The following is a 15,587-nucleotide window of genomic DNA, read 5'->3' on the forward strand; positions in this document are numbered from 1 at the left end:
AAAAGAAAAAGAAAAACAATAGAAGTAAATGGCAAATTATTTTGTATTGATACCAAGAAAACGAAAGAAAGTATCAGGAGTGGAACTCAACTCAACGGAGACTTGAACCTGGGTGAACTCAGGCACTAAAAGAAGGAGAATACCTTAAGAGGATTAAACCCAACTCCAGTGCCAAATGTTTCTTACTCCACAACTCACATACAGGTAGTCCTCGACTTACAACCACAACTGAAACCAGAATTTCCATCTACATGGTAGTTAAGTGAGCCATGTCCAATTTTACGACCTTTTTTGCCACAGTTGTTCAATAAATCGCTGCAGTTGTGACTTGCATGGTCATTAAGTGAATCCAGCTTCCCCCAGTAGTGGAAATTTTGAGTAGTTTGGAGAAGCAGCAAATGCCACCTCTGGCTGGCCCCCACGTAGGGTGGGAATGGAGATTTTGCAGTATCCTTCCCCTGCCACGCCCACCAAGCCACACCATGCCCACCAAGCCACACCCACAGAACCGGTAGTATAAAAATTTGAATCTCATCACTGATCCCACCCCCTGGTTGTAAGTCGAGGTTTAGCTGTACGGAGAAGGGGAAGACACACTGACCTGATCAGGGGAATTGCCTTGCACAAAGGCACCAAGATTAGAAATCCAGGCATCGTGAAAATTGTTTGCATTTGACAGAAGGGGGGAAAAATCCTCAGAAATCAGGAAAACTAGTCTGAGAAGACACTTAAAACTTTTGTGGTGGTTGTGCAAAAACGGTGCCGCCCCCCCTGCCCCCCCCACTTCAGAACTAACCACGACGTCACTCAAATCCGTGCCCCATCCGGCTTAGGACTGGTTCTGAATTCTAGGCTAAAATGCCTCTAGTTTTCCCTTTTCGCTTTGCTTCTTCACCGTTTGGTAAAAATAGCAGGTTGCCTGATGCAAAAATCCTGGCTGGATGGTTTATGCTCCTTTAAAGATATGACCCAACTTAAACCACCTGAATTTCTTTGTCTCCCTTGGACCAGAGGGGCTGGTTTTGCTTCCGGATGCACACAAAGCCATTTTCAGAAAAGCAGTTTCGTGCTTGGAAGAGAAGGGTGGTGGCGGTGAAGAAAATCAGAATAATTTCAGATTTGGGGGGAGGGGGAGGGGGCTTTGGAGAGCGTTCCATCTGTTTTGAAAAACGCCCAGTGAAATCTGGATTTTTGCATTTAGAGTTTGCTTTGGTTCTTGAGAACAATGGGGCTTCTCTTCGGGTTAACAGTTGAGAATAAAAATCAGGGGCGACTTAGACAGTCGCCTGGGTGACGTCGACTGGACTTTTCCTTGCCATTCCCTTCGGATGGAGTCTTTAAAACAAAATCAACAGAGCAGAGATCTTGCGGTCGTCAGAGGTGGAAAATGTTCCGTATTCGCCTCTCCCTTTAAGGAAGACTTGAGAGATCTCGCTCTGGAGGAGGACCTGAAAATTTGGGGGTGCTTTCTTGACTCTTGCCTTCAAACATCATCACCCTAAAAGAAGAGGAGAGAAGAATTAAAATGAAATATCACGAGGGATGACCTTCCTTCAATCTCTAGAACAAGGTGTCCCAATCTTGGCAATTTGAAGATATACGGACTTCAACTCCCAGAATCCCGCAGGCAGCATGTTTGCTGGCCATCATGATGGGTAATTCTGAAATCCACACATCTTAAAGAAGCAGGCTGGCTGGGGAATTCTGGGAGTTGAAGTCCACTTATCTTCAAGTTGCCAAGGTTGAGAAAGTTTGTCCTTTCTAAAACAACATTTTATGGACAAGCTACATAGGGAATAAAATCCAGCAAAATAAAACAGAGAAAGGTAGATAAATTAGAAAATTAAATGTAACGGGGAGGACTGCATGAAAACAAAAGTATGTTTGACTTGATAGGAGAAATAGACTGGCTGCAGGTACTTTATTTCCTTGCTATCAAATAAGCTGTTTGCAGCTGCTTATGCAAATTATGGGTGAAGCCAAACCACAATGCAATGCAAATCGTGGACCCACCTTCTTTGCCCAGGTTCCTGTTCCTACTCTGATAAGGCAGAGCAATTGACCCTGGCAATGAAAGATGCAAATGTTGGCATCATTTCCTTCCACAGTTTTCAATTTTTGGCCATGGCGGTGTCATCTAGGATGCTTCAGATAATATATTTACAAAAGAAAAAGAAAAAAATCCAGTGTGCCCAAGTTGCAATAAGTAAAGGTAAAAGTTCCCCTTGCACAGATGTACTAGTCATTCCTGACTCTAGGGGTCGATGCTTATCTCCGTTTCAAAGGCCGAAGAGCCGGCTCTGTCCAAAGACGTCTCCGTGGTCATGTGGCCGGCATGACTCAAAAGCGAAGGCGCATGGAACGCTGTTCCCTTCCCACCAAAAGTGGTTCCTATTTTTCTACTTGCATTTTTTACGTGCTTTCGAGCTGCTAGGTTGGCAGAAGCTGGGACAAGTCACGGGAGCTCACTCCGTTATGCGGTGCTAGGGATTCGAACCGCTGAACTGCCGACACTGCGAGTGAGCAGTGAGCCACTGAGTCCCTAGAAGTTATAATAACCATCCTGTAAATCCCAAGAGGATGGAGAGAAGTAAAAGACCAGTCTATGGACCACAACTGTGGGGTCAACACACACCGACTGAAAGGCAGTCCTTTGCTGCAGATTTAGAAGTTTCTCACCTTAGGGAGGAGATGTATTGGTTTGTGAGAAAGACCTTGAGAGAAGGAGTGAAGATAAAAGACGGCATAGCCCAGAGCTGCATAATGGGAAAAGAAAGAGGGTAGGAAAGGAACCCTCCCTAGTTTTTTGAGCTGTAAAAGAGACAGTGGGATATTTGTACTTTCAGACTGGCAAGGGTCTGTTCATGCAGCTTTAGAGAACCTCACCAACCTGTCCAACTTTCTCTGCTGAGGATGGCTAGACTGCTCCCTGTCACTTTCCTAGTTGGCTGCCTCTAACCCCACACCAGTGATAAGTTCTTCCAACATCACAACCAACAGTTTTCTTCTGGGGAATCTTGGGGTGAATGGCCTGGGTCAGCCATGGAGGAAGGACACCAGCCGGAGGGCAAGGAAGAGGGGAAGGGAGGGGAATTGGAAAGCTTTGATAATCCCTCGTGCCCGCAGAGAGTTTGGAGTCATTGTTCCCCATCCAGGATTCAACATTTGGAACAGGAATGGAAACCAAGACAGGTTCCTGCCACTCTGGCAATTTAGCTTTTTAAACCTTTAGCAAAATAGTTTTTAGTCTTAGCTGGAGTGCGGACAGACAAGGAACTCCTTTCTCTGTTGATGGGGCATCAAGAGCTTTCTCTGAAGTTTGGGGGCCAATAAATTTAAATAAATCAACAGAACTTTAAAAGGTCCTATCGGAACATGGTGGCTAAGAGGCTGAGCTTGTCGATCAGAAAGGTTGGCCGTTTGGCGGTTCGAATCCCTAGCACTGCGTAACCGAGTGAGTTCCCGTTACTTGTCCCAGCTTCTGCCAAACTAGCAGTTCAAAAGCATGTAAAAAAGTAGAAGAAATAGGGACCACCTTTGGTGGGAAGGGAACAGCGCTTCGTGTGCCTTCGGCGTCTAGGCATGCCAGCCACATGACCACGGAGACGTCTTCGGACAGTGCTTGCTCTTTGGCTTTGAAACGGAGATGAGCACGGCCCCCTAGAGTCGGGAACGGCTGGCACATATGTGCGAAGGGAAGCTTTACCTTTACTTAAGCTGAGCAACAAAGTGGTCAGGGAGAGAAAATCCAGCAGTTGGCAAGCTAGCCAAGATGGCTAATCCGAACCAACTCTGTTTGGGAACCCTGCATCCATCTACTGTGCCATATCTGCTCCTCTGATGGATACCCACAGCTTGAGGACGGCTGACCGCTTGCCCAGCATCATGGTTACGAAATCCTGGTACGAGATGGTTTCGCTGGTGCCCCCGGTGACTTCGGAGATCATTTTCTTCAGCTCCAGGTGCGTCTTGGGAGTCCCCAGTTTCTCCATCATCCTTTTCACAGACATGAGATCTGCAAGGAACGGCAGACGGAGAGCGGATAAAGTTAAAGCCTGCGGAGGGGGACGCTACCTGAAAACCAGAGAAGAGGCGCCTATCTCCCTTGCATTGCTGTACGGGCAGCCCTTGACCTTTGACCACAGTGCAGCATACGTCGTGGCGGTCGTAAAGGGGGTCGGTCGCATGATTTTGTGACCTCCCTGGAGGCGGTTATTCAATGAGCACCATGGTGCTGTGGGTTTGCTGAAAGTTGAGACTAAATGGCAGATTTTTCCCCCCCGCCAAAACTGTTTTGTAAGCTGCCTGGAGTGATCCTGAGGTAAGAGGGGTGGCAAACAATTAAAAAAAAACCATAAAGTATAAAATAAAATAATAATAAAATAAAATAATAATAAAATAAAAATAATAACATAATAAAATAAAATATAACATGCAGTCATGTGACAGTGGGATGGCTGCAAACAGCCATACATGTAACTGTGTGGCCGAGCACCTGAAGTTCAGATTTTGTGGTCTAGTCTCCACCCCTAAGATTTGCTAGTGGTCTCCTTTCCCAAATTACAAGCTATTAGCCCAGTTAGCTGAGCTCCATCCTGCCACTTAGGTGAGCAATATCCATCTCTCTCTCTCTCTCTTTCTCTCTCTCTCTCTCTGTCACACACACACACACACACACACATACCCTCTCAGGCAACCTGACTCAACATGGACGTTAGTTGTGAAGTTAAAAGCTGCAGGTGGCCTTCGACACACAACCACCGCTGGGAACATAATTTACATAGCTAAGCAAAAGGGGGTCTTACGTGTGTCATGCCCAATTTTACCGCATCTATTTTGCAATAGCTGTTGAGTGAATCAAAGCCGGTCGTTAAGTGAATCCATTTTCCCCATTCTCTGTGTTCTGTCAGAAACCACCTGGGAAGGCCGCAGGTGGAGGCCAGGCGTTGCCACAACCATCATAAATACATGCAGATCACGTGACTTTGGGATCCTGCAACAGTTTTTAAGTGCGAGAACCACTTGTGAGTGACTTGTTTAAGCGCCGTTGTAACTTTGAACGGTCGCTAAATGAATGGTTGTAAGTCAAGGACTCCCTTTATGATGTAAAAACAAAACAGAAAAATAACTGATTTGCTCTTTTCAAATTGGGGTCAATTGGCCACCGGACCATCTCACCGATCTCGCCGTGATTATTGAGGTCGAACTCCACGTATTTTTCTAGGAAAGAGAAAACAAAGGTCAGCACCACCCAGACTCAGCCCTTAGAACACACCAACATAGAATATACCGAGTGGGGAAGGGACCTCGGGAAGGGTCGTCTGGTCCAACCCCCTCTGCCCAGGCAGGAGATCCTATTCCATTCCGGACACAGGTGGCTGTCCAGGCTCTTCTTTAAAAGCCTCCAGTGACGGGGCTTTTCATTGTTTTGGAGAAAAGGATGGCTGGGCCTGCTCTCTTCTTCTCCCTCCTCCTCCGTTCTTCCTTTGAGGCTGCGACTTTGACCTGGCCAATCACCACAAGAAAGGATTGTCTTTCTGGTAAGCTTTTGGGTTGAAACAAGGCAAAAGAAGAAGAAGAAGAAGAAGAAGAAGAAGAAGAAGAAGAAGAAGAAGAAGAAGAAGAAGAAGAAGAAGAAGAAGAAGAAGAAGAAGAAGAAGAAGAAGAAGAAGAAGAAGAAGAAGAAGAAGAAGAAGAAGAAGAAGAAGAAGAAGAAGAAGAAGAAGAAGAAGAAGAAGAAGAAGAAGAAGAAGAAGAAGAAGAAGAAGAAGAAGAAGAAGAAGAAGAAGAAGAAGAAGAAGAAGAAGAAGAAGAAGAAGAAGAAGAAGAAGAAGAAGAAGAAGAAGAAGAAGAAGAAGAAGAAGAAGAAGAAGAAGAAGAAGCTCTCCATTAGCAAAGGGAAAAGATCTGATCGGTTGCCATGTCCACTTGTAGATAAATGCTATCCAGTTTAGTCAGCAGGGAAAATATTCTGATTTCTCCTCCCTCCTTTTTTTCCCCCCAGTTCTTTTTGTCTTGCAACACGTCCTTCCCTCTTTGGAAAGATCTGAAGGACGATCCCTGCGCCAAGAGGCTGGAAAATGCCCTTGATTCCCTTCCCCTTCCTGCCGGCTATTTTATTTCATTCAATGCAGCTTCACTTTGATGCTTGTTTTCTGCTGGTTTCCAAGTTCTTTTCAGACAAAAGTAGACTTTGAATGCAGCTGTTTCCTCCTGGGAGATCAAGGCAGGGTGCTTGATATTACCAGAAAAAAAAAATGGAAGAAGAAGGAAGGGCACGGAGAGAGAGAGAGAGAAGAGAAAGGAAAAAAAGGGAAAGGAGGGAGGAAGGAGAAGAAAAAAAAAGAAAGGATGGGGAAAGGAGGAAGGGGGAGGGAGAAAAGAAAAAGGAGGAAGGAGGATAAAGAGGAAAATAAAGGAGGAGGGAGAAATAAAAGAAAGGAAGGAGGAAGAGAGGGCAACAAAGAAAGAAAGGAAGAAGGAAAAATGGAATGGAGAAAAGAAAGGAAAAAAGAAAGATAAGGAAGGAAGGAATATACTTATGTGAGAAAGGAATCTAGCTATAAGGGAGGAAGGAAAGGAGGAAGGGAGGGAGGGAGGGGGGAATCTAGCTATAAGGGAGGAAGGAAGGAATCTAGTTACAAGTGAGGGAGGGAGGGAGGGAGGGAGGGAGGGGAAAGGCAAATTACAAAACCAAAAATCCTGTTCCCCTCTTGTTTGTTTATCACACTTTGATGCTGCACAGTAACATGCCTTTCTTTGACGTGTGACCGTATCGTAAAAATGCCCCCCTCCATCCATCCATCCATCCATCCATCCATCCATCCATCCATCCATAAAGCGGGCTTAAACCGGATGATTTAGGCACTCTCCAAGAACCTGCTGAATGCTTGGTTTATGTTCACCCTTGACTTGTTGCTCTCCCTGGCGTAACGTGTGGCCCGAATGAGTTCAAGGTTCAAAGTCCTGCTCAGGGCTTCCCAGAATTTGCTCCCAGTGAATTCATGGAAAAACAAGAGACAAAAATGCTTGAAGGGGAGAAAACCGCTCTGGCATCTCCAGTCTGTTTTGGGCCCAGAAGGTTTGAAAAAAAGCCTTGGAGATCCTGCCTGTACATATCCTCACTAACAGAGGGGAGGGGTACAAATCCTGCGTTTGCTCTGTGTGTTTGTGTGTGTGTGTGTGTTTCTGTGCACTTTGTGTCCAGTGGGAGAAAAGACCTAGAAACAAAAGGTTGATTGTTGGTCAGTTCCAAAAGAGAAAAGTTTTGGGTCAGAAAAATGCTGAGTTTGCTTGCCAGAAGGGCACAGAAGCAAAGATTTGGAAAGAGAAAAAGTGTGTATGCATTGTGTGTGTGTGCTCAAAACCAACACAACCTTGTGTTTTGGCCCGCCAGCAGCCAGTGGAGCTAGCAGCAGATTCGGACAGTGAGGAGGTTGGGGAGGAACCTGGGCAACTCCTGGAGTCTGGAGAAGGCTCTGACGAGGGCTCTGTGTCGGAGGCAGAGAGGGGGCCAGGGCCATCTGACAAGTATCAGCTGCCTTCGGAGTCGGACATCAGTGAGGCAGAAAAACAGCTGGAGCCTGTTCCCAGTGTGTGCATGCGCAGAGTGGCCAGACAAAAGGAAGAGCTAAAGAATAAGGGTCGACTTGGGAGTAAGGCCACATGGTGGATAATGAATGGCCTCTCCCAGAGGAAATAAAAGAGGAGCGAAAGGGGAGTGGAGGTTACAGGAGACAATTAGTTTCCTTAATCCGAGACTCCTGGCCAACTTTTGCAGCTATCGGCCTGGCCGTTCTCCAAGCCAGATAAGGTCTGTGACTGTAAATCCTCCCTTGAAAGACTTTGCTGGGTGTGAAGGAGCAGAATTCACAGTCAACCAATAAAGGATTTTTTTGTCAGGACAAGGAGTTTGCTTCAGGCTCTTGGGAAGAAGCCTCGGTCAGAACACCGTAGTCCTTCTCAAACAGCATATAAAGACTTTTTGCACGTTGCAGCCTTTGACACAAGATTGAATTTTTGTGGCCTTTGCAGCAAGCACAGATTTCATTTCACAACTTCGAATCTCGATTCCTTCAGAGGCAAAAGTTTGATCATACGACGGTGGGGGAACGCCGCAACAGTCGTAAATGTGAAGAATGATGGTTGTTGGTCACGTTTTTCAGCACCATCGTAACTTTGAACAGTCGCTAAACGAATGGTTCTCAATCGAGGACTGCATGCAGATCCGTTGCTGATCAGTTCTTAATCCAGGTTTGCCTTTCCTGGTAGTGTATATTTTGCGAAACCCATCCTGGTTGTGTTACCCTGGTGATACAGCCGTTTTTGTGAAACCGTTCGGGCGTGGTCTACGAGATCTCGAAGGAGGCTAAGCATGTTTAAAAATCAGATAGGTTCCAATCCCATCTGTTGCACTGGCAATAATAATACTAATATCCCCAGTCCTCACCCACACCCTGATCTCATAGCCAAAGACACATTCTTAATCCCACTTCCCAGCTGGAACAAAAAAAAAATAGCCACCATTGCCAGTTCCTCTGACCGGGTTTGGCCACGAGGCCTGGCCACTGGTGGGATGCAAAATCCCTTCCAGATGTGCTCAATTTGGAGCCAGGGAGGTGGTGGCCCCTAACATCTGGAGAACTTCACGCTGGCGGAGACTACAATAGGACTTTAACATGTCATCCATTTCACTTAAAAATGAAGAGGGGAAGAAAAAGAGGAGGGTGAATGGAAGTGATTTTTGGAATTAATTTTAACTGGTAAAGGGATGTGGTGGCTCAGTGGCTAAGATGCTGAGCTTGTCGATCAGAAACAACGGCAGTTTGGCGGTTCGAATCCCTAGTGCCGCGTAACGGAGTGAGCTCCCGTGACTTGTCCCAGCTTTTGTCAACCTAGCAGTTCAAAAGCACGTAAATATGCAAGTAGAAAAAATAGGGACCACCTTTGGTGGGAAGGAAGTGTTCTGTGCGCCTTCGGCGTCTAGGCATGCCGGCCACATGACCATGGAGACATCTTCAGACAGCGCTGGCTCTTTGGCTTTGAAACGGAGATGAGCACCATCACCCCCTAGAGTCGGGAACGACTAGCACATATGTGTGAGGGGAACGTCTATCCAAAATAATAGCATTGGGGGTGGTCACATCGCATTGTTTATCCATCCTCTGGACAATTGCACTGCTTCTGATCCTAACCCAAAGGGAAATTCTTTTCTACAGGTGGTTCACTCAATGTGGACTAGTACCTTTAAAAACCGCAAGCTTTTCACCCAGGTCCTCTTCATCGCTAAACTTTGGGTCGCAGAGAAACTCCTGAAACAGAGAAAAGAGGATTTTAAAAAAGGAGAAGATCAATAGGTCTAAGCAGCAATCAAATCTTCCCAGTGGCTTCCTTTTCACGTAGCCTCGGTAGACACAGAGTGTTTATAGAAATTTTGGGCTCAGTTGTGTTAATAAGTTGAGACCTACCAGTATAGATACAGACTTTCATAATCTCTTTGCAATTTGAGCGGGTAAGACCAATTTAAACACTTTACACACCAAACAATGAAAATAGCTTTGTGGGGTGTTGCATGGGGTGGAGGAAAATATTGCAAAAAATTGGGCCATTCTGTTAAAAAAAAAATAAAGGGAAGAAAATGCCAGAGAGAAAAACACAGCATTCAAAGTAGAGAAAAGGGTCAACAGTCCCTGAATTAAGACCGAGGGTTGGAATCCATGTTCAACAAAGTTATCTTGAAAGTAGAGATTGCAGAGCCTTGAGCAGAGATAATATACAATTGTGTCAGCAAAGCCAAACTAGACTCCATGGGATGCATAATAAGGAAAGTCAGTTCAGACAAATGGAATTCAGATAATCCTGTACTTATGGAAGCACAGGGCTGGAAGGCACCTTGGAGGTCCTCTAGTCCAACCCTCTGGCCAAAAACAGAGGAGACTTTTACCAGGCGTCCTTGGGGCTCTCTGAGCTTGGCTGTTTTCTTACAGACATTTCATTACCAAACTAGGTAAAATCATCAGTGCTAGTGAGGATGCCTGAGAGAAAACAACCAAGCTCAGAGAGCAACAAGAACCCCGCAATCCTCCTTCTCCTAGCTCGAACACCCCTGATGACAGGAGAAGAAGCAACGGGTGGAAACTAATCAAGGAGAGAAGCAACCTAGAATCAATGAGAAATTTCCTGACAGTGAGAACAATTCACCAGTGGAACAGAAGTTGCCTCCAGAAGTTGTGAATGCTCCAACACTGGGAGTTTTTAAGAAGAGGTTGGATATCCGTTTGTCTGGAATGGGATGGAGTCTCCTGCGCGAGCAGGGGGTTAGACTAGAAGACCTCCAAGGTCCCTTGCATTATTCTATGTTCATTTATTGACCGTCCCACTTCAGGGGCTCCAGTTTTGGCTCTAAGTCGAGGACTACTTATAATCCTGACCATGAGCCACAGAGCTTCTGCTGGCATGCTCCAATGCTTTAAGCATCTTCTCCTCGTTCTAAAATCCAGCTGGTTTCCTATCCCTTATCTTTGGCAAAAGGCAAAAGAAAATAATAACTCTTTTGAGAATCTAGAGAGGTATATTTTCATAACTCTCAGGCATCCCCCAAAGGAATTTGTTGTTAAGGTTTAAACACAGATAAAACACACACAAACACCCTTGGAGCAGGAAGGGAAGCAACTCCTGGAAGTTACTACCTGAAACTTCTCAAGCAGGTTTTCCATCATTTGTAGGCTGACACCAAACAGGGAAGGCCGTGCCTTGCATAAATCACCAGTTGAAGCCAGAGGGCTCTTTGGAAATCCGTTTAGATTGCACCAACGATGGGCACGTGCTTCTTTTTAAGAGCCAGCAGCACATTCTCTCGTGAAAGACTGAGAAGCTGGCACGGGACAATCGGAGCCTTTGACTCTGGGTGATCCCTTCTGAAGCGTAGGGAGGGATCAGAAGTGCAGATCTGGCTGGTTTCTTGAATGCCACAAAGTCTGGTTGCCAGCCTCCATGTTTCTTTGTGCCTCTGCTCCCAAACCCACATCCAAAGCTTTTCACCAAGACAACAGGCAGTTTTATATACCGCAAATGCAAAACGAAGCTTTGACGATTGGGGCCAAAGAGGAAGATGAGAGAGAGTGGGGGGGTAGGGATGAGACAGAGAGAAACAGAGAGAGAGAGAGAAAGGGAGAAAGAGATGAGACAAAGAGAGATAACAGAGAGATGACAGAGAGAGAGAGAAAGAAAGGGGGAGAGAGGGACAGAGAGATGACAGATGACAGACAGAGAGAAAAGAGAAAGAGAGATGAGTGAGAGAGATGACAGAAAGAGAGAAAGAAAGAGGTGAGACAAAGAGAGAGATGACAGAAAGAGAGAGAAAGGGAGAGAGAGAGACAAAGACAGAGAGAAAGAAAAAGAGAGCGTGAAATGAGAGATGGCAGAGAGAGAGAGAGAGAGAGAGAGATGACAGAGAGAGAAAGAGATGAGACAAAGAGAGAGATGACAGAGAGACAGAGAGAAAGGAGGAGACAGAGAGATGACAGAGAGAAAGGAGAGACAAGCAAGTGAGAGAGATGAGAGATAAAGAGATGAGAGAAAGAGAGAGAAATGAGAGATGATGGAAAGACAGTATTTTATTTATTTTTATTTTCATTTTTTACGTTTTGGTCAGATGATGGACACACGTTTATCCCAAGAATGTTTAAACTCACTTACTAGAACTTATCCCCAACCTCAGCTAGAAGTTGGATCCAAGTTTCCATTATTTTTTCCGTGAAATCATACTTTCTAAAATAATTCTGGGACTTCCCTCCTGTCAGTCAAAGGCTGTGCCCCCACCCCCCCATACCCTCTGTGTTGTCTTTTGGGCAACTCACCCAATGTCCTGAGAGCTAATCCTTAGAGAAGGCCAGGAAAGCACTGGGTTAAAAAAAAAAGAGAGAGAGAAAAAAAGGCTGAACAAAAAACATTGAGTGTTTCCTGGATCACAGAGCAGAATTTGGGCACTGGAACGTGAGTGGATGATGAATTAACTAGAAAATACTGCAGTTGGCAAGGATGAGGTCTGAAAATGGGGAAGATAAGGGACAGGAAGGTCCCCGGAGCTAGGATAGAATAGAGTTGGAAGGGACCTTGGAGGTCTTCTAGTCCAACCCCCTGCTCAAGCAGGAGACCTTAAACCATTCCAGACATGTGACTGCCCAGTCTCTTCTTGAAAGCCTCCAGGGATGAAGCTCCACAACTTCTGGTGGCAAGCTGTTCCACTGGTTCATTGTCCTCATTGTTAGGAAGTTTCTCCTTCTTTCCAGGTTGCTTCTCTCCTTGATTAGTTTCCATCCATGGTTTCTTGTCTTGCCTTCTGATGCTTTGGAAAATGAATTGATCTGTATTTTTTGTCAGCAGGGAGAAATCAAAACGGACCGCCTGGCCTCCAAAGGTTAGGCTCCACTGAGCAAAAATTTGCTTAAATGCTCCCATTCAACTGGGATCAAGAAATGGGCAGTCCTTGACTTATGACCAGCCTAAGTTAAAACAGCCCTGAAAAACGTGATTTATGACCATTCTCCGCACTTACTACCATTGCAGCATCCCTGTGGCCACGTGATCAAAACTTTAGACACCCATCAACTAACCCGCTTTTCCTCCTGTCCTGGTTACTGACTGGTTGGTTCCCTTTACTGGTTTAAACCTCAAAGCAAATTTTGCCAGGCGCAGGAAGGCAGACCGAGGCGAACCCGAATGGAGGACGCTGGCAGAAATTGTGCGCTTAGAATTGCAAGGTTAGTCGCTGAACCGGGTTTAGAATAGAATAGAATAAGAGAGTGGGAAGGGACCTTGGAGGTCTTCTAGTCCAACCCCCTGCTCAGGCAGGAAACCCTACAACACTTCAGAGAAATGGATGCCCAGTGTTGGAGCATCCACGACTCCTGGAGGCAACTTCTGTTCCACTGATTAATTGCCCTCGTTGTCATGAAATTTCTCCTTAGTTCTAGGTTGCTTCTCTCCTTGATTGGGTTGTGGGAATGCGGGCTTGACTTCACAAGAGAGAAAGGGAGGGGGGAGTTGGAGAGAACCAACTCTTGCACTTACTTTGTTGATTTCCTCCAACCTGCCTTCTTGTTCAGCTTTCAGCAAACGGAACGCTTTCCCCCCTGCGGGAAAAGTCAAGAAAAAACAAATCACAAAGTGGGGAGGGGGGAATGGAATATTTTGCTCAGATAGCATTTATTTACCAGCGCAATGGGATTTGATATTCCCCCCCCCCTTATATAGCGGGGAAGGGGGCTCCCTTTCAACCCCAAAGATGACATCCCGTCAAGAGAGAGAGATAGAAAAAAGTTTTATCGGGTAGATTCACCCATCTCAAAAGTCATAGCCTTAAAGGAAAAACAGAAGAGGAGGGAGAAGCAAATAGCAAAGCCCCTTCATCCTTTCTTTTCCAAAAGAGGAAAGGGGGGGGGAGTTGAAACTGTGTCCCAGAGGAATTAAAAGGACCCCCCCCCCACCCTGCATTCACAACAAGCAATTTTGCATGTCTGGAAAGCAACTGAAGCAACTTTGGGAGTTTTCTTCCAACACCACCACACGTTTCCCGCAGGGAGCCCTCCAAACTGACCCCACGTACCTTGGTGGGCATTGTTGAGCATCACAGACATGGTGGGATGCTGGTGGCCGGTGGTGGAGGGGGGGGGACACGGGGACGAAGCTCTCCCCTAGACCTTTGCTGTGCTGCTTTTCTGCCACCGCCAAGCGGAGAGGGAGTTGGACTTTTGTGAGCTTAAGCCAGCCCATTTCTCTTCAATGAAGCCATTCACAAGCCAGGGGGGGGGGGTTGAGTGGCGGTCCCTCTGCTGGACCGATTGGGGGAAGGAAGTGTTTTGCAAGGGGCCTCCCTCCCCCTCTCTGTCCTTGCAAAGCGAGCTGGCAAGTTAACCCCTTCTTCCTTGGTTGTGGCATGAATGCCTCGCTCCGGGCATTGGCAGAGGGTTACCATAATGGGGGCTTACTTGGGTTCAGGAAGCCTGGAGTCACACAATAGATAAGGCAGCTGGGTGTTGAGTTTAATGCAACACAAGCCTTGGGTTGCCCCCAGATAAATTTAGATCTAAGCTGAAAGCTACAACTCAGGAGGAGTTTCCCCTCAGTGAGAACAATCAGTGGAACAGAAGTTGCCTTCTGAAGTTGTTGAAGGGGCTCCACCACGGGAGGCTTTCAAGGAGAGATTGGACAGCTGTTTGTATGAAAGGGTGAAGGGTCTCCTGCTTGAGCGCAGGGGGGGGTTGGACTAGATGACCTCCAAGGTCCCTTCCAACTTTGTTATATTGCTAACTTTCCTTGCCCTGGGAAATGATGAGAAATTGCCCCGCTGTGTGTGAGGAGGTGTGGATTGAGGTGTGAAGGCAGACCCAAGGAAGGAAGGAAGGAAGGAAGGAAGGAAGGAAGGAAGGAAGGAGGGAGGGAGGGAGGGAGGGAGGGAGGGGAAAGGAAAGGAAGCTGCATGGATGTAAGGAAGGGAACAGAGCTGAGAGAAGGAAGGGAAAAAAATAAAAGGAATGAATATAGAAAGAATGGGAGGGGTGGGAAGGAAGGAAGAAGAAAAGGAAAAAAGGGAGGGAAGGAAGGAAAAAAGATGAGAGATGGAAGAAAAGAAGAAAGATGAAAAATTAGAGAAATAGAGAAAGAATGAGAGAGGAAAAGAGAGAAGAAAGGACAGAAAGACAGACGGACAGATAAAAGGAAGGGAGGGAGGGAGGGAGAGAAAGAAGGAAGGAAGGAAGCAAAGAAAGAAAGAAAGAAAGAAAGAAAGAAAGAAAGAAAGAAAGAAAGAAAGAAAGAAAGAAAGAAAGATAATCTCTGCTCTATTCTGCTGTCAAATTTCCTGGGAGGAATTATTTTTTTGGTTCAGAAATGCAACCAAAGAGGCGGGAGGGGGGGGGACCATGCAGGGCCTTCCCAGGGACCTCCACCCACTTGGGTTAAGCCAAGATTCTGAATCACCGCCTGAAAGGCCCAAAGCACTTATGATCCACAGCATTCCTGGAGAGGTTTGTCAACTTTGTATCTTTGCTTCATTAAAGGTAAGGGTTCCCCTCGCACATACGTGATAGTCGTTCCCGACTCTAGGGGGCGGTGCTCAACTATGATTCTAAGCCGAAGAGCCAAAGCTGTCCGAAGACGTCTCCGTGGTCATGTGGCCGGCATGACTTAATGATGAAGGCGCACGGAACACTGTCCCCTTCCCACCAAAGGTGGTCCCTATTTTTCTACTTGCATTTTTTTACGTGCTTTCGAACTGCTAGGTTGGCAGAAGCTGGGACAAGGAACGGGAGCTCACTCCATTATGCGATGCTAGGGGTTTGAACCGCTGAACTGCCAATCTTTCTGATCCACAAGCTCAGCATCTTAGCCACCAAGTAACTTTAACAGTCAAAATTTCAAATATCACTTCCATTCACCCTGTCCTTTTCTTCCCCTCTTCTTGATGCAGGTGGAAAAGGAGGGAGCAAAAGTTGCCTTGAAACTCAACATTAAGAAAACTAAGATCATGGCATCCGGCCCTCTCAATTCCTGGCAAATAGGTGGGGGAGAAATGGAGGTAGTGACAG

General features: G+C 46.3%; 1 protein-coding gene across 1 annotated transcript; it reads right to left on the reverse strand.

Moving 5' to 3' along the window:
• Window positions 1–25: 25 nt before the first annotated feature.
• Window positions 26–13,743, reverse strand: AIF1L (allograft inflammatory factor 1 like). Its single transcript, XM_081967361.1, has 6 exons — window positions 13,607–13,743; window positions 13,072–13,133; window positions 9,245–9,311; window positions 5,179–5,220; window positions 3,853–4,015; window positions 26–1,498 (listed from the first exon to the last, which is right to left on the reverse strand). The coding sequence occupies exons 1-6, from the start codon at window positions 13,635–13,637 to the stop codon at window positions 1,411–1,413; spliced, it is 453 nt and encodes a 150-aa protein (XP_081823487.1). The 5' UTR covers window positions 13,638–13,743; the 3' UTR covers window positions 26–1,410.
• Between the last annotated feature and the right edge of the window lie 1,844 nt (window positions 13,744–15,587).

The sequence above is a fragment of the Natrix helvetica genome (genome assembly GCF_964273705.1).
Source record: "Natrix helvetica genome assembly, chromosome: 15".
Classification (NCBI taxonomy): domain Eukaryota; kingdom Metazoa; phylum Chordata; class Lepidosauria; order Squamata; family Natricidae; genus Natrix; species Natrix helvetica.